The sequence below is a fragment of the Peromyscus leucopus genome, chromosome 3 (genome assembly GCF_004664715.2).
Source record: "Peromyscus leucopus breed LL Stock chromosome 3, UCI_PerLeu_2.1, whole genome shotgun sequence".
Lineage (NCBI taxonomy): Eukaryota > Metazoa > Chordata > Mammalia > Rodentia > Cricetidae > Peromyscus > Peromyscus leucopus.
In genome coordinates, this window is record NC_051065.1 from 98,784,330 (window position 1) to 98,806,358 (window position 22,029).

Consider the following 22,029-nt stretch of genomic DNA (forward strand, 5'->3'; position numbering starts at 1 on the left):
ATTAGAATTCCAGGCTAGCCTGGACTACAAAGTGAGACCTTGTCTCAGATAGATGATAGATAGATAGATAGATAGATAGATAGATAGATAGATAGATAGATAGAACTTGTCTCATATAGAGAGATAGATAGAATAAAACAATGTTTTTTATATATATGAAGGAAAATAGGCATGTAAGTGTGTTGAATAAGCCTTCTGTGTGCCCATTTTTTCTATATCAATATATATGTCACCCTCAAACAGAATATTCCATTTAGATGCTGGACTTGTACACTAGTTCATTTGTTCATTTTTGTTTATTTTGTTTGTTTCTGAGACAGAGTGACCTTGATCTTGTGATAATCCTCCTGCTTTAGGCTACTAAGTCATGTTCTACTTTAAAAGTACAGTTAAAAGATTAAATACTGTTGTTGCTTTCTTGGTAAATACATTAGGCATTGATTTGAATTTCCAGTTCCAAGAGAGCTTTTAAGCCAGAGTTAGTGAAATGGTTCAGTTGCCTCAAGTTCAATCCCCAGAACCCACCTAAAAGTGGAAAGAGAACCAAGAACACAAAGTTGTCTGCCCTAACCTCTATATACATGTTGAAGCACAAATGTACTCTGTATACATACATCCACACACAAACACAATAATAATAATAATAATAATAATAATAATAATAATAATATTAAATTAAAATTTCAAAGAGTACTTTCAGGTGCAGACATGTAATCACAACTACTACAGAGACTGGGGCAGGAGGGCATCATGCTCAAGGAGAGCTTGGACCACAGATTGAGTCCAGTTCTGCTTTGGATTGTTTAGCAAGCCCCTGTCTAATGAAGTAAGGGATAAGATCAATTATGAGTCTACCCAGTAGGGAAAGAACATCAAACATTAAATGTTTAGTTGTGACCGGATGTCATTATGTATCCCAGGTTGACGATGAACTCGGGATCCTCCTGCCTCAACCTCTGGAGTAAGGTGTGTGTCACCGTCCCTAGAAGTACTTTCTTTTCTTTATTTGCCTTGCCTTGTTGGCACCTTCACTATGGTATTGAATGGGCGTGATGGTAGCAAGCTCTTCATCTTATGGAGAAAACTGTCAACACATTACTATTAAGAATGATCGTTGACCTGCGCAGACGCAGCCCACGGTTCCTTTCCCTAGCAGCTGCCAAGACGGCTAAAGTAAAGCAGAAGAAGATGTAGATCTTCTGCAAGTTCACCTACTGCAGCGTGGACCTGGACCAGCTGCTGGACACTTCCTATTGTCTGTGAGCACCTGATGCATTTATACAGCGCCCCACAGAGGCGGCGCCTGAATCTGCGGTGGAAGCCACACTCATTACTCAAATGCCTGAGAGAGACCAAGAAGGAAGCGCCACCCATGGAGAAGCCCAAGATAGTGAAGACCCACTTGAGGGACATGATCATTCTGCCCAAGATGGTAGGCAGCACGGTAGGCGTGTACAATGGCAAGACCTTCAGCCAGGTGGAAATCAAACCAGAGATGATTGGCCACTACCTGGGTGAATTCTCTATCACCTACAAGCCTGTGAAGGCTGGCCTGGTATCGGAGCCATGCCCTCCTCCCACTTCATCCCCCTCAAGCAGCTGTGGCCAATGAAGACTCATGTTTAGTCCCTTGGAGGTGGGGGGGGGGCGGATATTGTGGTGCTGGAGATGGCTCAGCGGTTCAGAGCACTGACTGCTCTTCCAGAGGACTAGGGTTCAATTCCCAGCATCCACACAGAATGTTCACAACTGTCTGTGACTCCAGTTCCAGGATGTCTGGCACCCTTACATACGTAGGCAAAACACCAGTGCACATAAAATAAAAATAAACCTTAAAAAAAAAAAAAAGAATGATTGTGTGACTAAACTTTAATGAAACTGCTTGCCACGCCTGAATTGGGATCCTCAGTACCCACATAAAAAGCCACACATGATTGCATGCACTTGGAATCCCAGCACCATGAAGGCAGAAAGATGAATTCTTGGGGTTCGATGGCCAGCTTAATCAGCAAGCCCAAGTTCCCAATATGAGGCCCTATTACAAATAACAAGTAGGGTGAATCCTGAGGAATGACTCCAGAGATCATTTTCTGGCCTTCATACATACGAAAACATGTGTGTACATATACATACAAAAGAATGAGTTTGTGGCTGGGGGTGTGGCTTAGTGGTAGAAGATATCATAGTTACTGTGGGGGCGGGGGGTTAGGTTCAATCCTCCATCTAAAAATATAGAATGGGTTTGCTCCAGGGTTTTTGTTTTGATGATGGTGGTTTTTATTATGCAAGGTCTCATTCTGTATCAGAAGGCTAACAGAACCCACTGAAAATCCCAAGCTGGTCCCAAACACATCATCCACCTGCCTCTGCCTCATGATTACAGGTGTATGCCATCAGGCCTAGGCTACTCTACACTTTTTTTGAGATTGAGTTAATGTTAGATTAGTCTGGCCTAAACATCACAATATAGCCCAGGCTAGCCTCAATCTTCCAGCCTCAGCTTCACACCTAGGATTATAGGCATGAGCCACCATGACCTGATGCTCTAAGTTTTTATTCACATATTTTAATCAGATTATTCTATTCCAAGTTACTAAGGGACTTTGTCATGTATGGACATTGGATTTTAACAAAAAGTTCTTGCATCTCTATAGAGGATCATATAATTTTCTCATTTAATCTTCCAATATGGTAGATTATTATGATTCTGGTGTTTTATTAAACTTAGGTTCTTTGGTTTCTTTCAAGACTAGTTTTCCTTATTCTGGTTGGCCTCAAGCTGGAAGCAGTTCTCCTGCTCCAGCCTCCTAAATGCTGAGTTAGAGGTGTGTGTGAGCCACCATTCCTAGATAACATTATGCTTCTGAGACAAACCCAATTTGGTTATGTTATTTTTATGTGTATGAATGTTATGCCCGCATGGGTGTCTATGCACTACTTGAGTATCTGGTGCTTGAAAAGCCCTAAAGAGGATGACAGATCCCCTGGGACTGGTGTCACGCATAATGGTGAGCTGCCACATGGGTGCTGGAAATTGAACCTGGGTCCTCTGGATGAGCAGCAAGGGCTCCAACTGCTGAGCCATCTCTCCAGTCCATGTTGCATTATTCTTTTCACATGTTCCTAGCTTTAATCTTGTTTTGTTTGGGACTTTTACATCTAAATTCATGAGTAAAAATAATGTTACTTTTCTGTTTTTTATTAACAAAATTTGTTCTTTGACAATTTTATACATGTAGATAATTCATTCTGGTTGCTCTCCACCCTATCATCTTCTCTTATTCCCCTCCCACCCTTGCCAGCTCCCCTTCTTCCTTAAAAATCTCTTTCCCATGTTTACTAGTTTTTGTTCTGTTTAGTGTCATGTATAACTGGATACTACCTATGCCTCCCCATCTTCCAGAATCTGTTAGTTGCAGACAGGTCAGTAATAAGTGGTAGGCCCCTATGGGCCCCTCCCTCTTCCATAGCTGACCGTTAGGAGGATTAGTAGGCACAGCTGCTTTGGTTTTTATGATTGTTACAGCCATGTTGCAGTTAGAGGATGGCATTTTTCAGCCCTTCTCCATATCTTCCATCTCTTCCATCTTTCTGACTCCTCTGAGACTTAAACGGATGGTGTAGATGTCTTATTTAGGGCTGAGCCTTTGATCATCCATCCTTTATTCTCAGCATCTTGTGCAAGGTCTTCTCTGTTCACTGCCAGGAGTGGCTTCATTCCAAAGATGATAGTCTCCTTCATCTGTGGGTATAAACATAAGTATTTAGAAGGTGGTTTAATAGTATGTCAGTTTAGCTAAACAGCAGTGTTAGATTCCTCCACTAGGGTCCATGAACTCTACAGTCATGTGCTTTGGACCAGGTTTACAGCAGTAGGGTTTTCTCTTATAGAGCCAGCTTGAAATCTAATTGGGAAGTGGTTGGTTACTCCTGTCCCATAACAGTCATGCCACTATCGCATCAAGGGGCACATCTTGACAGGAAGGTTAGTACCATAGTTCCTAGGGTTCACAGCTGGGTAAAACTGTTGGTTCCTCTTGCCCCCAGCAGTCTTCATAGCACCTTCCAGCACTGGGAGAGGTAGCCCTCAAGGAGGAAACTTCTGGCTCGGTTCCAACTTGATTTCTCTATAGCTTTTATCCTAGGTGGGTGGTGCCTTCAGCAATAGGAGCTTATCAATTAGTTATAATGGGGAACCAAGAAAAACAACAAGAACCTTTACTGTTCTGGGAGCATCCCTGACCCACAGCTCCTATGGAGGTATCCCACACCTGCACTGTGGGAAACCTTACAATATGGTAGGAAACACAGACACAGAAACAAGTTACAATACAGCATAATAAGCAACAACAAAACTTAGGAGGGCAAATAGCCTACACAAAGCTTGATTTGAGGCACAGTGATGCTCGTCTATAATCCCTGCACTTGGGAGGTGGAAGCAGAAAGATCAGGAGTTCAAGATCATCCTCAGCTACATATGAACTCCAGGCTAACCTAGGAAACACAAGACCCTGTAGAAAAACCAAAAACAAACCTGACATTTGACTTTTGTGTAACCCCTTTAGTCTTTAGTACTTTCACTTAGCATCTGTAAGCATTCTCATACTTACACTAAAACATCTAGATCCCTTGGGTGCCATTAATATGGGATGACCTTGACAAGTTTGATTTAGTACCCAGACTGAATCCTTTTCGGATTTATCCCCTCGATTTATATCCTTTGCTTCAAGTACCTAACCCAGTTTTATGAAAGCCAGCCATTTCTTTTTCTTTTCCTTTAGGTTTAGAAAAAATATCCATTATTCAAGTGGTGGCTACAGTTCCACACTGGTTTTTGGCTGCCATGAATCGAAGGAGAACCACTAGCAGAGGGACCTCTCCTACCATGAAGATAAGTCATCAGCCTCCAAGGCTTCTCATTGTGCATATTGCTGTACCTTCCTGGGCCAACATCTGCCCCAACCTCTGTGAGGCCTTACAGAACTTTTTCTCCATAGCCTGCAGTTTGATGGGCCCCAGCCGCATGTCTCTGTTCAGCTTGTACACAGTACAAAACCAACACGAGTGTATCCTCCCATTTGTGGTAAGTCTGTCTGCACTCACGGCATCCCGAAAGCAAATGAGCTTTCCACAGCAGAGCTCACAGTTGTTACTACTTACAGTAAAAACCACATTGGTTCCTCGTATCCACTTGGCCCACGTGAACCAGAAGTCATCCTGTGTATATGGGGGTGTGTGCTGCAAGAGGAAAGTCTCTGAGTTGTTGATTTGGGGGTTGAAACAGGCTGCACACCATCCTTCTCCTGGAGAGGAGAACCCTTAGCATTTGCAGTTCTTTGAAATGTGAACACTTAAAGAAGTTTCTCCCAACTTGTCCTGGGGTAAAACTCAAGGCCCTAATTTTCTTTGCTCAGAAAATCCTAACGCAAAACAGAAACTATTTTATCTGTGTGCCTTTCCTGGATCTCGCTCTGTAGACCAGGCTGGCCTCGAACTCACAAAGATCCACCTGGCTGTGCCTCCCGAGTGCTGGGATTAAAGGCATTCGCCACTACTGCCCAGCCAAATATTATGTCTTTAAGATAACCAAAAGATGGCCGGGTGGCAGTGGAGCATGCCTTTAATCCCAGTACTTGGGAGGCAGATCTCTGTGAGTTCGAGGCCAGCCTGGTATACAGAGCAAGATCCAGAACAAGCACCAAAACTACACAGAGAAACCCTGTCTCAGAAAAAAAAAAAAAAAAAAGAAGGAATTTCACAGACTTGTTGCTGATTATGTGTGGAACATTAAATTAGAGTCCACTCATTTTTTTAAATTAATGTCTCATTCTCCTCATTGGAAGTGGAAATATAATATCTCTTTGGGTACTATAAAGTATGAAAATAATACACATTTGTTTGAGTTTGCTTTCTATTGCTGTGATAAAACTTCATGACCAAAAGTAACTTGGAGGGGTCAATGCAAAAAACTATAGCTCTCATCTTTCTTAAAGGGAATGCGATAGTTTATTCTGGAATCATTTTGAGTGACCACGGCAAGGAAACACAGGTGTAGGTTACCCCAAGCCCATGGAGGCAGGTTTATGAAGTTTTATAGGACAAAGAAATTCATAAATCAAGGCAAGTTTAAAATACATCAGTGGGTACATTAGAACACAGTTACAGCGAGATGGGGAAGCTTTCCTCCAGGCCTAAGATGCTGTCTGATGACACTCTTAGTGCTGCAGGCCGCAGGAATACAAGAACTCAGCTGGTTATGGCAGAGCCACTGCCTGGAGGGATCCAGGAATTCCTTCAGAGGAAGCCAAATTCCAGGGAGCTTTTGGTGTTATTTGGCTTGTTATATATCAGCTGTCTTCTGTTATGAAAATCATGTGTGCCTTCATAGTTTTCCAGTTGATTTTTCCCTAAGAAGTGCTAATAGTGTGGACTGATCACTCTCTGGACATACACATTCAAGGTATTTGGAGAACAGCCTCAGGAAAGGCTTCCTTTCCCCCAGCCCATCCGTTTCTCCCCTTTCAGCACTGGAATCAGATATCTCCCTTAGCCACATTCAAGGACTAACAAAGTAACAGTCCAGACCACCACATGCTAGTCTCCTGATTTAAGGTAAATTCCACAAGGAGACACCACCTAGGTCAGGTGGACCTTAAGTAATAGCTTTACACAATTTAGTTTGGACCCTCTTTTCTTACAGCCTTACTAACTTTATAGACCCCTAACTTCTTACCTAACCACTTCTAGGACTGTTTAGATAACCTTCTGCACTGAAGCTATGCACAGCCAGAACCTCAGTTGAAGGCTCCCTGTAATTATCATCATTGGCAGCATCTGGCCAGGACCATCCCCAGACAGAGGATAGTACCTTATCAGAGACACCTCTGTACTCTCTAAGAACAGACTTAAGTGTCCAGACTACCCATTTGGGAAGGCCTGGTGGATGTGCCAATTAAGCTTAACTACCTCCTTTCCCAAATCTTTCCTCTAGTTCCAGATCTCCCTTTTTTTTAATTTTTTAAATTTATTTTTTAAATTACACTCATGATATTAATCACATTTGTGGTATTCATAGATTACATTCACAGTATTCATTCAATTATATATATATATATAATATTAAATTTTAAATGTCGAATGTTATTTCTTGAAGGGGGTAGGAGGTCTTAAATACAGGCTTACAGCACAATGGGAGGACCCTGGAGGGCAGAAGTTCGATACTGATGTTTTACAATCTTGCATCTAAGCTGTTAACGCCCATTATGCAGGATACACAGACAAGGATCTTCCCTTAGGCATTCAGGAGGGTGGAACCTGGCAGGGAATTAGCATAGGGGGGATATCAAGGTCAAGGTCAGCAAACAAGGCAACAGTTACCCAAAACAGGGGCCAGGACCCTACAGACCAGATCTCCCTTTAACTATCACCAGAGGCATCTAGCTGTACACAGGTTGCCTAGTGACTGAGCACATTTTCCCCCACCCTGCAGAAAAAATGGCAGATAGCTCGGACAGATAGGAGCCACAGGAAAAAAGAAGGCAGTTCTATTTTCTCCCATTGACCTAGCAACTTATAGATTCTTAACATTTTCTACCAATCACATTTAAGATTATAGTTGAGCACATAAGATCCCTCTTCTTAGATATTACCCGAATTTAGCTTTTAATTAATTCATTTCCCCATTAGTCACTTCCCTTTGGGGGTTGCAAATGATAATTAACAATTACTGCCCCTGCCCTTCTTTGTGATTCTTATCACCCCTCCATTTGACCCTGGAAGCCTGGCTTTGCACTGCCAAGGGATTACTGCTTTTATTTTTTTTTTTAAGAGATTTATATATTTGCTATGTATACAACATTCTGCCTCCATGTATGCCTGCATGCCAGGAGAGGTCACCAGATCTCATTATTGATGGCTATGAGCCGTCATGTGGTTGCTGGGAATTGAACTCAGGACCTCTAGAAGAACAGCCAGTGTTCTTAACCTCTGAGCTATCTCTGTAGCCCGGATTACTGCTTTTAAGTGTATATATACTGGGACTCCCTGGGCATGGGAGGATGGAGAAGAAGATTTGGAAGAATAAATGACTGGACTAAGAGCTTGGTGTGCTGAGATTCTATTTCCCGAAATTAGTCCTCGCCGTTCGTAGTTCTCTCTCCTGAGCCCCTGGGGTGTGTAATATTAAGGCTGGTCCCTCGAATATTATACAAGATCTTAGTTGGTGTGTGCTTGTTATCCCAGTGCTGGGGAGGCAGAAACGGGAGGGTTCTTGGTGCTCTAGCACAGCCAAATCAGCATGCTGCAGGTCCCAGTGAGACCCTGTCTCAATAAAATAAAATCAAGGTAGATGGCTCCTATAATGACTAACCTTTGTTGTCAACCTGATACACCTGGGAAGAAGAAACCTTAATTGAAGAATTGCCTCCATCAGATTGATATATGGGATGTCTGTGGGAACATTTTCTTGATTGCTAGCTGAGGTAGGAGGTAGCTTAGCCTCCTGTGGGCAGTGCCATCCCTGGGCAGGTGGACTGTGCAAGCCAGTAAAGTAGCTAAGCAAGCCAGTAAGCAGCATTCCTCCAAGGTCTTTGCTTTGGTTCCTGTCTGAGTTCTTGCCTTGGCTTCCCTCAATGATGGGCCATAAGCTATAGACTGAAATAACCGCTTCCTCCCCCAAGTTGCTTTTGGTCATGGTGTTTATTACAGCAACAGAAAGCTAACAAGGAAGCTTCTGAGGAATGACACTCGAGGTTGACCTCTGGCTCAACACACACACACACACACACACACACACACACACACACACACACACACTTCTCAAGACACTGTACATATGATGAAGTACAATGAGGGGAACCTAGGGCTGTCACAGTCTACCCCCTTAAGTTTCCAAGCCTCAGTACAGAAGAGAAAAATCCAGGCAGGTGCCAGCCATCCTCTTGTGTTCAGAAGTAGGATCTGGGGCTTCAGAGAGACCAAGGTAGCTAGAGGAAAAGGACTCTATATGGGAAAGGAAAGAGAACTCCCATTTTCCTTTTTAAAGGAAGCTTTTTAAGGAGCTATATAAGTCAGTCAAGTTGCAAGCAAGAACAGATGGCATACCCGATCTGAACGTTTTTCAGAGATACAGAAAGAGAATATTTGCAGAAGTGAAGGCAGAGTTTAGGCAGAGTCAGTAAAAAACAGTGCAACAGCCAGGCCACCCAGGACTGGAGAGCGCCACCTCATGGGATCTGTGACCTTTGTTAAAGCACCATATAGCTTTTATTCAGGACCTTGACAATGGGATTTTGCTGTGGAGAAGAGCCTTAGCTCAGCTAAGCATAGTATGGGTAAGTGGAACTCCCACATCTAAATCCCAGCTAGTGCCTCCCATTGGACACACCTTTTTAGAAGCAAGAGTGTGAGGAAACACACTGAATTGGTCCCTAGAGATTGGACTCCAAGGATACAAAACCAGGGAGAGAAAAGTAGGCAGTGATCTTGAAAGGCAAACAAAAAGACTTCCCAGTACCGAATGTTGTGATGATTTTTCTTCAGGTGGCTTTATCTCCCTGCTACTCCCAGTATATGTGGCCTTTTAAAATCAACTGACTCCTTAATCACTCCATTAGGAAAGGTAGGCAGTTTTACACTAGAAACCATGAACTTGTCAGGAGCTTAACTAAGCTGGGAAACAGAACTTATCTGCCAGGTGCCAAAGGAACAATGAACTACAGAAAAGGGTTAAGGCTAATCTCCTGCTGAAAGGGACTAATCAAGAGTCTAACCTGGGCAAAGTCCCATTCTATCTTGTTGATGGTGGTGCTGGTGGTGAGTTTCTGTATTTCATTTCTTTTGTTTATTTAAATCGGTCTTACTCTGTCAACCAGCCTGGCCTGGGGCTCACTGTTTGGCTCAAGCTGCCCTCTAATGTGGGACAAGTCTCCCCACTTACTCTACTGAGTGCTAGGATTACAGGTGTGAGTCACCACACCCACCTTTCCCCATTTGTCTCAGAACGGTTGAGAGGTAAATGTATTGGCACCGATAAAGGGACAGTCTCCCTGTTGAATGAACCCCAGACAAAAAGCTTTGATGGTTTTAATCAACCTGGGGTTAGAGAAAGCGAAGAGGCAAGGCTAATAATAGAAAAGAACTGAGTCAGGGTAGAGAGAAGTGAATCCAAGTTTCCCCGTTCTCTCATACAGCAGTCTTGGCAAAAGCTCTTGAGGGGAACGTAGCTGTAGGCCTGAGAGACCTAGGAATGCAGGTGGCAGAGATAGGGAGGCAAGTCTCCCAAGAACAGGCTGTGCCGGGCCAGCCTGAGTCCTTGACCACATCCTTCAGAGACTGCGGTGAATTGGCTGTGCACCAAGTCTAGGTGCAAGCTGCCATTTGTCTTCCACCACCACCCCATGGAAGCTGCCAGGGAAAGCCTTGTCGTTGCCTATAGGCAGTCCTAGAAAAAAAAATCACCTTTAGGACTCCTCGTGGGTAACTCAGGAAAAATGACAAACCAAAATTTCCTTCCCTTAGAACAGTGAATTCAGGGTATTCAAGAAACTCAAGAAAATTGCGAGAATGATTCTACCACATGATGTATAGAAGCAATCCAGTCTACAAGGGAAACAGGCCCTTAATTCCATTTTCACTGAACTATATAAACATCTGACATTTCCTGTCTGCAGAGACACCTCAAAATGTAAATTCAGAAAAGTACCATATGGGAAATCGTAGCCAAGATTACGTAGACCTAAGATTACCCTTCACATTTAATTTTTTAGTATCATCAAATAATTTTGAACCTTTTATAAGGACTAATGACAGAGAATTCATAATTAAAATATTAGAATTCCTTTTATAGCCATTGTGACATGAATATAAATAATTCTAACCCAAATGATTAATTTCCCTCTCAAAGGAGGATTCCAGAAGAGTGTCCTTACTGTGAAACTCTTCCTAATTCTTTTAAATTTTTCATTACAAAGAATTTATTGAAATTATACATTATCTAGAATGAGATATTAGCTTCAAACTGCTCTAGTTTAGTTATAATGCTTTTCCTCATCCTTAGTAGCTGACGTCTGATTGTGTCAAAGCAACAAAGGATACAGATAGAGGTAAATCTAAGGAAGATGGTGTGGTAGAATGTAATTGAGAGCAACAGGAGAGGGGAATGAGAATGAGACAAGGAAATACAGTCATTCTATCAGGTGTGAGTGAAGTACTGTTAGAGGAGTCATTTAAAGGAGTCAGATAAACATGAGTTACGAAGATAAGAACCAAAACAGGCTCAAATCTTCCTAGTGTGACAAGAAAAGTGTATAGAAAAAAGGGAAATAAAATACACAAGACAGCGATTTTCTAAAAGCTGTAACCAGACAGTGTTGGGGCTGGAGAAATGGCTCATGAGCTAAGAGCATGCACCGCTCTTTCAGAGGACCCGGGTTCAGTTGCCAGCATGCTTCGGTTCAAGGAATCTGAAGCTCCTTTTTTTGTTTGTTTGGTTGGTTGGTTGTTTTTCAAGACAAAAGGGTTTCTTTGTGCAGCCCTGGAACTCACTCTGTAGACCAGGCTGGCCTTGAACTCAGAAATCCACTAGCCTCTGCCTCCCAAATGCTGGGATTAAAGGGGTGCGCCACCACTCTCCGGGTTAGGAGGAAAGCTCCCTAACTGACTTGCTCCCCATTGCTTGTTCAGCATGATTTCTTACATGACTCAGAACTACCAGCCCAGGGTTGGCACAGCACATAGGAGGCTAGGCCCTCCTACATTAGCCATTAATCAAGAGAATGCTCCACAGACAAGCTAATAGCCCAATCTGATGGAGGCAATTCCTTGATTGAGGTTTCTTCTTCCCAGGTGCCTCTAGTTTGTGTCGATGTGACAGAAGCCAACCAGCATACTGGGTTACTACAGATTTGTGTCTTTGATTCCTTTGTCTCTGCAGCAAGTGAGAGGGAACTTCGTTAGGCTGCAGGCCTGCATCTCAGAGCTGCGCATGTTAGAGGTGGAAGGTTGTTACAGACCACATCATACCTTACTGCCGTTGGCTGTAGAGGATGGGCTCCAACAGTTCAAACAACTGAGCAGGTACATGGCCACAAGTGCTGCTCAGCCCTGCACTTCCCTGGAGGTGAGTGATGCTGGTTGCAGGGCAGAAGCCATTTTCCCATTTCCATCTGTGTAGGTGATTCATTATTTATTATCCTTATGTTGTTCTGTTTCATATACATTGAGTGTCATTTTCAAGGCTAGATGTTCAGCTACCTGCAAGTAGAAGATTATTTCCCTTTCCCATAACCTGTAAGCTAGTCAGTCCTTTTTTCTTTTCTCCTCGATACTTTGTCCTTTTTTTCTGCGCACACACGCAGAAAAACATGAACGTGCGTGTGTATGTGTGTATGTATGTACGCCCATGGGCGCGTTTTGGATACCCAAGACCTGGAATTATATGCAGTTGTAAGTTGCCCAATCAGGCACTGGTTCAGTCCTCTGAAAGAACACCAAGTGGTTTTGTTTGTTCAGTTAGGTTGTGTGACCGTGTGTAGTTATACACATGTATATGCAAGTGCCCACAGAGACCAGAAGCATTGGATCTCCCAGAGCTTGGGGTCCAGGCAGTAATGAGCCGCCTGCTGTGGGTACTGGGAGCCAAACTCAGATCCTCAGGAAGAGTAACCCACGCTCTTAACCACTGAGCAATCTCTCCTACTCCAACAAGTGCTCTTAACTGCTGCCATGTTTTCAGTCCCATCCACTCCATTCTTAACATGGAGAAGGGCATCAAGAGAAACTGAAAGCAGGAGCCAAAGTGAACCATAAGGAAAAACTGAAATAAAAGTGAAATCTGAGTACACCTGCCTCCAGATATTTGGAATTTGCAAGGTAATCGTTAAATTGCCTAAATTAGCTCTGTTTTCTATCTGTCTGGGTACCCATAAAGCCAGACAGGGAGTGTCACACCTGTAATCTCAGAACGTAGGAGGTTGAGGCAAGCCTAAACCAGCCTGGGCTCTGTGGTTAGTTCCAGGCCAGACTAGGTTACAGAGTCAAACCTTATCTCAAAGAAAGAACCCAAAATAAACAAAAAATGTAATTGTCTTTAATCAAAATTTTTAAAACTTTATTTCTATTGTTTATATACATCACATCCCAAACCCAGTTTCCCTTACCTTCAAAAAAAAAAAAAAAAAAAAAAAAAAAAAAAAAAAGGCTCCCCAGGGATATCAACTGAATGTGGCATAACAAATTACAATAATACTAGGCACAAATCCTCATATTAATGCTGGATGAGGTAACCCCATAGGAGGAAAAGGGTCCCAAATGCAGGCAAAAGAGACAGAGACACCCCCTACTTGTGATGTTAGGGGTCCCACAAGAACAGCAAGCTATGCAACCATAACAGATATGCAGAGGACCTAGCTCAGACCCATACAGGTCTGTGATTGTCTCTTCAGTCTCTGTGGGCCCCTATGAGCCCTGCTTACTTGATTCTGTGGGTCATTTTTTGTGATGTCCTTGACCCCTCTGGCTCCTACAATCCTTCCTCCCCCTCTTCTTCAGGCTTCCATTGGCTTCATCTAGTGTTTGACTGTAGGTCTCTGTATCTGCTCCAATAGCTGCCAGAGGAACCTCTCTGATGATAACTGGGCTAGGCACCAATCTATGAGTATAGCAGAATATCATTAGGAATCATTTCATTGACTGTTTTTTTTTTGTTTTGGTTTGGTTTTTGGTTTTTGGTTTGGGCCAGTTATATTTGGTTCTATCCTGGGTTTCTGAGCTATCCTGCCTCTGATTCCTGACCATCCAAGCAGCGTTAATATGCAGTTCTCTTGGCATGGGCCTCAAGTTGTTATTGGTTGGCCACTCCCACAAGTTCTGCACCCCCTTTACCCCAGCACATCTTGAAGGCAGGACAAATTATATGTTGAAGGTTTTGTAGCTGGATTGATGTCCCAGTCCCACTGCTGGGAGCCTTGCCTGGTTATAGAAGGTGGCTGGTTCAGGCTCCATATCCCCATTACTAGGAGACTTCACTGCGTCACCCTTGTAGATTATAGGGAGTTTTGACTGTACTAGCTTTCTACGTCATCACCCCTCCCCATACACCCTAATTCTAGTCATCTCTCCCAAAACTCTCTCCCTCCATCTTGCCCTCCTCCTGAATCCTACTGTCCCCATCTCCACTTGCCCCCAGTTCACCTGCAAAATCTGTTCTATTTCCCCTGCCAGGAAGATCCATGCCCCCACCCACTCAAGCCCTCTTTGTTACTTAGCCTTTCTGGTCTGTGGATTGTATCATTATTTTCCTTTACTTAACAACTAATGTCCACTTTAAGTGAGCATATACCATGTTTGTCTTCTGAGTTACCTCTTTCAGAATGACTCTTTCTAGTTCCATCCATTTGCTTGCAAATTTTATTGTTTTTAACAGCCAAGTAATACTCCATTGTGTAAGTGTGCTACGTTTTCTTTATCCAGTCTTCCATTGAGGGACATCTAGGTTGTTTCCAGTTTCTGGCTATTATGAATATAGCAGCTATGAACATAGTTGAGCAAGTGTCCTTTTGGTATGGTGGAGCACCCTTTGGGTATATGTCCAAGAGTGGTATGGCTTGGTCTTGAGGTATATTGATTCCCCATTTTCTGAGGAATATTGGTCTTTAATCAAATTTTGACTTAAAGAGACTAAGTTTTCTTGGGATTAGCAAATGCCAAAATTGATGCTATTCTGATGCCAGGCTGAGACACTCTTTAAAAATCTTAAATAAGTTATGGGTGGCTATTCTGTGGGTACATTTGTGAGTGGGGGTTAAAATAGTCTGTTTTGGTAACCTCCAACTGCAAACAGATGACTGGAAAAATAATAGCGTGGAGCTTCCCATTTCCAGTTTCACATGTAAATTGTCCTAACAATTATTAAAATGCTCTACTTCCAAAAAAAACCCAGAACTCCAACTTATGTAATAAGAATGTGTAATAAACCAAGCTTGGGAAATTCAATCATCCAGTGCACATGAAACACTAATGGGTGGAAACTACCCAAAATTCTATTCCATGTGAAGGACTGGAACTGGAAAAATGAGGACGTGCTGACACCTACTGGTCACTGAGCAAAACTCACCCCAAAAGGTAATTGGTTTGCATGCCACTATCCACACTGCATACCCACAGATCTGGTTTTACAGGTTTTTTTTTGAGACAGGGTTTCTCTGTGTAGCTTTGGAGCCTGTCCTGGAACTCACTCTGTAGCCCAGGCTGGCCTTGAACTCACAGAGATCTGCCTGGCTCTGCCTCCCTAGTGCAGATTAAAGGTGTGTGTGCGCCGCCGCCCGGCTGTTTTACAGGTTTGAACTGGAGCCTTAACCCTCAAATCCCCTGTCAGTTTGCTACAGGAAAAGGAGGAATTCAAAACCCATCCTCTCAAAGAAGAAAGCCTGACTGGTGTTACATAATATACGATATAGATTGCTTGTTATTTTATATATATGTATATATATAGAGAGAGAGGCATTAAACTCCTAGCTTTGCACGTGTTGGGCTGCACTCTACCACCCAACTATATCACCAGTCCCACTTTGTCATTTATTTTTTAGATCTTCGGTTGTATAAATATCTCTCAATGGTCTTACTTTGGCTTTATGTTGCCTGATTAGGTTTTATGATTATTCTGTGTTTCTGCACCCATCCTGTTGTGTACACCTGTCATTCTTCCTACACTCAAACCATGTAAGTTCCCTCTTATCCTACCTGCCCCCCCTTCCCATTCCTTCTCCTTTTACCTCTTCAATATAATTTCCCATGGCTTTCTTAAACTCTGTTGCTCCTGATAACGTTCCAGACTTCACCCTTCCACCTGTTTTTCTCAGTTGTCCTAACACTGATCCCTGTCCTTACTCAGCCTGTTTCCTGGCCTCAGGAACTTATGACTTAGTGCATACTGTACTATCCTTGTTTCTTTGTATCCCAAGTTATTGAAGTTAAATGAATGACTGTTTCCAATATTATGATATTTACATTGTGTAATAGCTTCTACAGTTCCCACAACACCACTCCAAGATTGAACTATGAGTGGTGGTGTGGGTAGTGCCCAACATCCCGGCACATGGACTAAGGGTTTAACTACTACACTATATCACTCACAATTGACTGTGGAGGTATGTCACCTCAGCCCTACTAGTCCTGCCGAACATTGCGAATACTTCAACTGAAAAAATACAGCTGAATCTTAAAAATTCCAACCAATGACATAACCCTAGATACCCAAGTAACAGTGAAGAAATACAAGAAACATGAAGAAATCAAGACAGTGTGACCCCTCCGAAAAATGTCAATTCCCCAGTGATGGGTTCAGTGAAAGTGAATTAGATGAAATCCTACACAAAAAAAAATTCAAAAGAATAATTATATGAATATGTAATAAATCAAAGAATACACAAATAGACTCCTAAGTGAAATCAAGGAACATGAGAATAAACAATATACCACGGAGATAGTCCACACCAATATTTATTGTAGCATTATCCACAACAGCCAAGTTATAGAGTCAGTCTGGATGTCTCTCACCAGAAGAATGGATGAAAATGTGGTTTATGTACACAGTGGAATTTTGTTCAACCAGAAAGAAGACTGAATTACATCATTTGCAGAAAATGGATATAACAAGAGATTATCAAATTAAGTGAGTTAAATCAGATTCAGAAGGACAAAAGTCACATTCTCTCACTTGTGGATCCTAGGTTTTATACAGATAGATAAAAATCATATGTATCGATGACATAAAGTAGAAACAAAACTGTCTAGGAATGAGGAGGACTAATGGGATGGGGAAGGGTAGGAAGAACAAGGGTTATATTCAACTCCTCCAAAACCATTCAAAAAAAAAGAAGGTAGAATAAAATATTTGGTATTAAGAGAAAAGAATTCAGTTTGTGAGAATTATCCTTGTAGGGGGGCGGAGAGAAGGAAAATAATACAGGTTAGAAATATATATCAATGCCTGAGAAGTGAAGCATATCAAAGAAGGTAAATGAAGACTTTTTTCTTAGTCCTAATTCATGAAACATGACATTTTGGTCAAAATAACAGCAACAACATGTTGGTTGTGCATGCACACATATGTTTATAAGTAAGCGAAATCAGTGGTAGCAGTGATATAAAAGACAGGTGAAAAGCTAGGGGTTTTGTTGCATGTTTGAGAGTCATGGCCTATTCTGGCCTCAAACTTGCAATGTAGCTGAGGATGGTCTTGAACTTCTGATTCTTCTGACTCCACCTGCCCAGTTCTGAGATTATAGATATGTGACACGATGCTTGGCTCAAAATTATTGTTGTAGCATGTTTATACATCTGTAACAGAGTGGTGTTCTTTGAAAGTGGACCTGATGAGTCATGAATATAAATATACATTGCAAGCTCTTGGGTGGCCACTTTGTAAAGTTTAAAAAAAGTATAACCAGTGCACTAAAAATAGAAAAGAATTAAAAATCATAGGAACTGCTCAACTAAAGTCATGAGAAACATGGAGGAGGAGGAGGAGGAGGAGGAGGAGGAGGAGGAGGAGGAGGAGGAGGAGGAAGAGAGAGAGGGAAAGTGAAACAGGAAAAAAAGCATGTGTGACAGACATAAAATAGTGATAGTGTACGTCAGTCCCAGTGTCACTAATTGCTTTGAATGTCAGTGACCTAGAAGGCCTAGTTAAAACAGAGAATGTCGGAATGGACCAAAAGAAAGACTTGATTATGATTGGTCTACAAGAAACCCACACTAGAATTTGCTCAGCCACTAACAGCGCTTGCTGCTCAAGATTGAGAACCTGAATTGGGTCCTTGAAACCCACAGTAGAAGGAGAGGACAGCTTCTGAGAGTGGTTCCCTGACCTCCATCCTTACACCATGGCACATGTGCGCACGCGCACACACACAGACACACACCAATAATAAATAAAATAAATGATTTAATTTTTAAAAGAAGCCCACATTAAATATAAAGATAGAGATTAAAAGAAAGTGTGTGACCATGGATCTCTGCATCCGCTTCCACCAGTCACTGGATGAGAGTTCTATCATGACAGTTAGGGTGTTCGGTCATCTGATCACCAGAGCAGGTCAGCTCAGGCACTCTCTCGACCATTGCCAGTAGTCTATTGTGGAGGTATCTTTGTGGATTTCTGGGGACCTCTCTAGCTTCTTCCTATTCCTATGGGGTCTTCATTTATCATGGTGTCTCTTTCCTTGGACCTCCCTCAACTGAATCTACCACGCTGGGCTGAATCCCCAGGGAAGACCTTGCCTTTGAAGAGGTGGGAATGGGGGGTGGGTTGGGGGGGGAGAGGCTGGGGGTGGGAGGAGGGAGGACAGGGGAATCCGTGGCTGATATGTAAAATTAAATTAATTATAAAATAAAAATATTTATTTAAAAAAAGTGTGTGGAGAAAAACATATACCAGTCAAAGCAAGAGGAGTTGTATTAATTCAGGCAAAGAAACATCAAGGTACACGAAGTTATCAGGGACAAAGAAGAATATTACATAATAATAAGAAATCAGTTATTCCAAATGACGTGATAATTCTTTTTTATTTTTTAAAATTTTTAACAATTTTTAAAAAAATATTTATTTATTATGGGGTGTGGTGGTGCACACTTTTAATCCCAGTACTTGGATTAAAGAGGCAGCCAGATCTCTGTGAGTTCGAGGCCAGCCTGGTCTACATACATTCCAGGACAGCCAGAGCTACACAGTAAGACCCTGTCTCAAAAACACACACACAAAATTTACATGCATGGACGTTTTGCCTGCACGTATATAAGTGCATTGCATACACACACTCAGTGCCCAGAAGGCCAGAACAGGTTCTGAATTCCCTGAAACTGGAGCTGTGGAGGGTTGTGAATTGAGCCCATCCTTGAAAGAACAGCCAGGGCTCTTAACTGCTGAGCCATCTCTCCAGCACCAATATAATGTCTATTTTTTAAAATTATATGAAGATTTTATAGATTAAAAATAAACAGTGATAAAGTTAGATTAGTCAAACATATGACACAGGAATGTAAACACTCCCACAACCTAGACATGACCATTTTCCTTCAGCAAAATGGTATCGTTTGTCATATAAATGTACTGTTTGTTAGATTTTACATTTATAGTTTACTTATGTTCAATTTAAATTGGATTTCAGTTCAACACGATAAGAACTAGAGCCATATAGAATTCATGTTTTGTTTCAATGAATGCATATTTAAGTAAAGTGCTACTAAAAGCAATTTCTGAACAGTAGGAGTCCATAAGAATTTTCTCCTCTATGTATTCAAATATAAGATAGATGATGATACACTGAGGCTGTTCACAAAGTATTCTCCTTTGTGGTTGTCCTCAGTGACTGAGAATATGGTGACCTCTGTCCAAAGACAACCTTGAGGGGACAGAGGACTATTTTGAAGCTTCTGAGCCAGGAAGGCTCAGACACCACACTTAGGGTCCAAGACATGAAATTAGAGGAGTTCTGGTGTCCTCTGATGGAGGAAAATAAGGATGAAGACACGGAGGAAGCTATGAAGCATGAAGCTATGCAGAATTACAGATCTTAAGTGCCTTCCATGCCAGGCACCACCCTCACGACAATTCTGTTACCTGTGGTATATTCCTCACTCGATAGATGAGGAACTAGGGTTCAGGAAAATTAGTAGCTCATGTAACGTCACAGGGCTAGAAAACAGCAGAAGCAGGTCTCCTCACCATTGTCGTTCCCACCATAGCTTAGCTTCTGGAAGCCACCAGTGAGCTCTGAGAGGAAGACCCATGATCAAACTCCCTGCCAGGAATCTCCAAGCATAAATTTTGTTAAAATGACCAGACCGGAACAATATTCATCAGCTCCCAAAGCACAGGAGGAATAGGCAAGAGGGCTGGATTATTGAATGGCTCACTTTATGCATCAAGTTGACAGGGCCATGGGTTACCTAAATAGCTATAGATAATTATACATTGTTCTTTCCCCCTTTTATTGAAAATAACTTTTTTCTCATATAATATATCCTGATTATGATTCCCCTCCCTCTGCTCCTTCCCGTTCCTCTCTACTTCCCCTTCCATCAGGTCCACCCCCTTTCTGTCTCTCATTTTACCCTTTGAGTGTTATAAATAACACATCTTTGAACACCACTATACAAGGGTCTGCTTGAGGGCCTGTTTTCAATAGCTAAAATGTTTACACCTAGAAAGTTAATTGCTGAGTCATATGCTAATTGTACAGCTTACTTTTGAGAACATCCAAATCTTTTCCATGTCATTGTCAACTTTACATTCCTGTAAATAAAGCATAAATATTCTGTCTTAAAAAAAAAGAAAACAAACAGGCGTCTAAAGGATAATAATAAAATAAAAAATATTATAAAACAAAAACTGATACATTGGAGTAGAATGAAAATGAAGGAAAAGAGCCCAAGAAAAGGCACAAGAAATAGATGAAGACTCAGAGCCCCACTCATTTGAATACTCAGGAATCCCATAAAAACACTAACCTGGAAGCTGTAATATAAACACAAAGGACCTGTAGGGTAAAAAGAGATTGTGTGTGTGTGTGTGTGTGTGTGTGTGTGTGTGTGTGTGTGTATAACAAAATTAAAAACTAAGATAATTTTTTAAAAACCACGACATGATGTTGTGATATCATAACATCATAGTATAACAATTCTTATGTGAGAGTCTCACATAGATGCACAGTGTCATCTACGTGAGGCAAGAATGTAACAGAACTGCAAAGATGAACAGATGAATCCACTGTTTTTACTGGAAACCTCAGCACTCTCTATCAGAAATGGACAGATCCAGCAGGAAGAACAACCTATAGGGTGTAACTGAACTCATTAGACAAATCAAAAGGATTTAATCAGCATCTATATAGAATGTCATCTAAAAACAGACAAATGTATAGTATTCTGAAGCTCAAATGGAACACACACAAAGTTGGCCATACTGTGGCCTGTAAAGGACTCCCTAGCAATTTCATACAAAAATCATATAGTGTCTGGCTTAGACCACAATTGAATTAAACTAGAAACCAGTTCCAAAGATAACTGAAAAGGCCAAGTGTGGTGACACACACCTGTAATCCAAACACTAGGGAGGCAGAGGCAGGTAGATCTCTGTGAATTCAAGCTCTATGTAGAGAGTCCCTATCTCAAAAAAACAAGCAAAAGAAAACAAAGAGAGCTGAAAAGGTCAAAACACACGTGTGCACACATGTGGGGGCACACGCACACAAAATGAAGCAAAGAGGGAAAATCTCAGAAAGTTCAAAAATATTTTGAACTAAGAAAAAAATGGAAACACAACTTGAAATTTGTGGGATACAGTAAAAAACAGTGCTGAAAGGGAAAGAGCACTGAGTCCATATATTAGAAGAAAAATTATATTTGATACTCTAAACTTCCACTTTAGGAAACTAAAGATAAATGAGAACATAAAGTCCAAGTAAGCAGAAGAAAAAGAATAAGGATAGAGCAGAAATCAATGAAGTTGAAATTAGAAAACACCCATAAAATAAAATAATACTGATTTTAAAATTGAAAACAATCATACATAGAATTTTTTAAATGAATCTTTTTTTAAACATTAAGTAGGTATATATAGAGAGAATGAATTTTAAATGCAAATAATCCAAGCAATAAGCAAATGAGCTGAAAAGACACTTTCCAAACGAAGGAATGAGGCTAAAGACCTTAAGAGATGGCTCACCCAAAAAATCATACAGGTGGCAAGAGGGCATATGAAGAGATGATCTACATGGTTCGTCATCACAAAATACAAAGAAAAACAGCAAGCATCACCGCCCTCCTATCAGATGAGCACAATCCAGAACACTAATGATACCAAATGCTGACAAGGATGTGGGGCAACCGAAACTTGATCTAGTTTTAGCAGGAAGACAGTTTGGTGTTCCTACAATGGTTAATATTGTCAACTTGACAAGATCTAGAATCACTTTGGGGACAAACTTGCAGTCATGTCTGTGAGAGAGTTTCTGGACTGGATTGACTGAG

General features: G+C 41.6%; 1 protein-coding gene and 1 pseudogene across 1 annotated transcript in view; both read left to right on the forward strand.

Moving 5' to 3' along the window:
- Window positions 1-1,107: 1,107 nt before the first annotated feature.
- LOC114694467 lies at window positions 1,108-1,702 on the forward strand (annotated as a pseudogene).
- A 2,930-nt stretch (window positions 1,703-4,632) lies between these two features.
- Window positions 4,633-22,029, forward strand: part of LOC114694452 (meiosis 1 associated protein) — a 70,284-nt gene continuing 52,887 nt past the window's right edge. Inside the window, exons 1-2 of the mRNA XM_028871397.2 lie at window positions 4,633-5,083; window positions 11,933-12,118. Coding sequence (XP_028727230.1) covers window positions 4,844-5,083; window positions 11,933-12,118 — 426 coding nt within the window. The 5' untranslated portion in view covers window positions 4,633-4,843. The remainder of the gene's footprint in view (window positions 5,084-11,932; window positions 12,119-22,029) is intronic.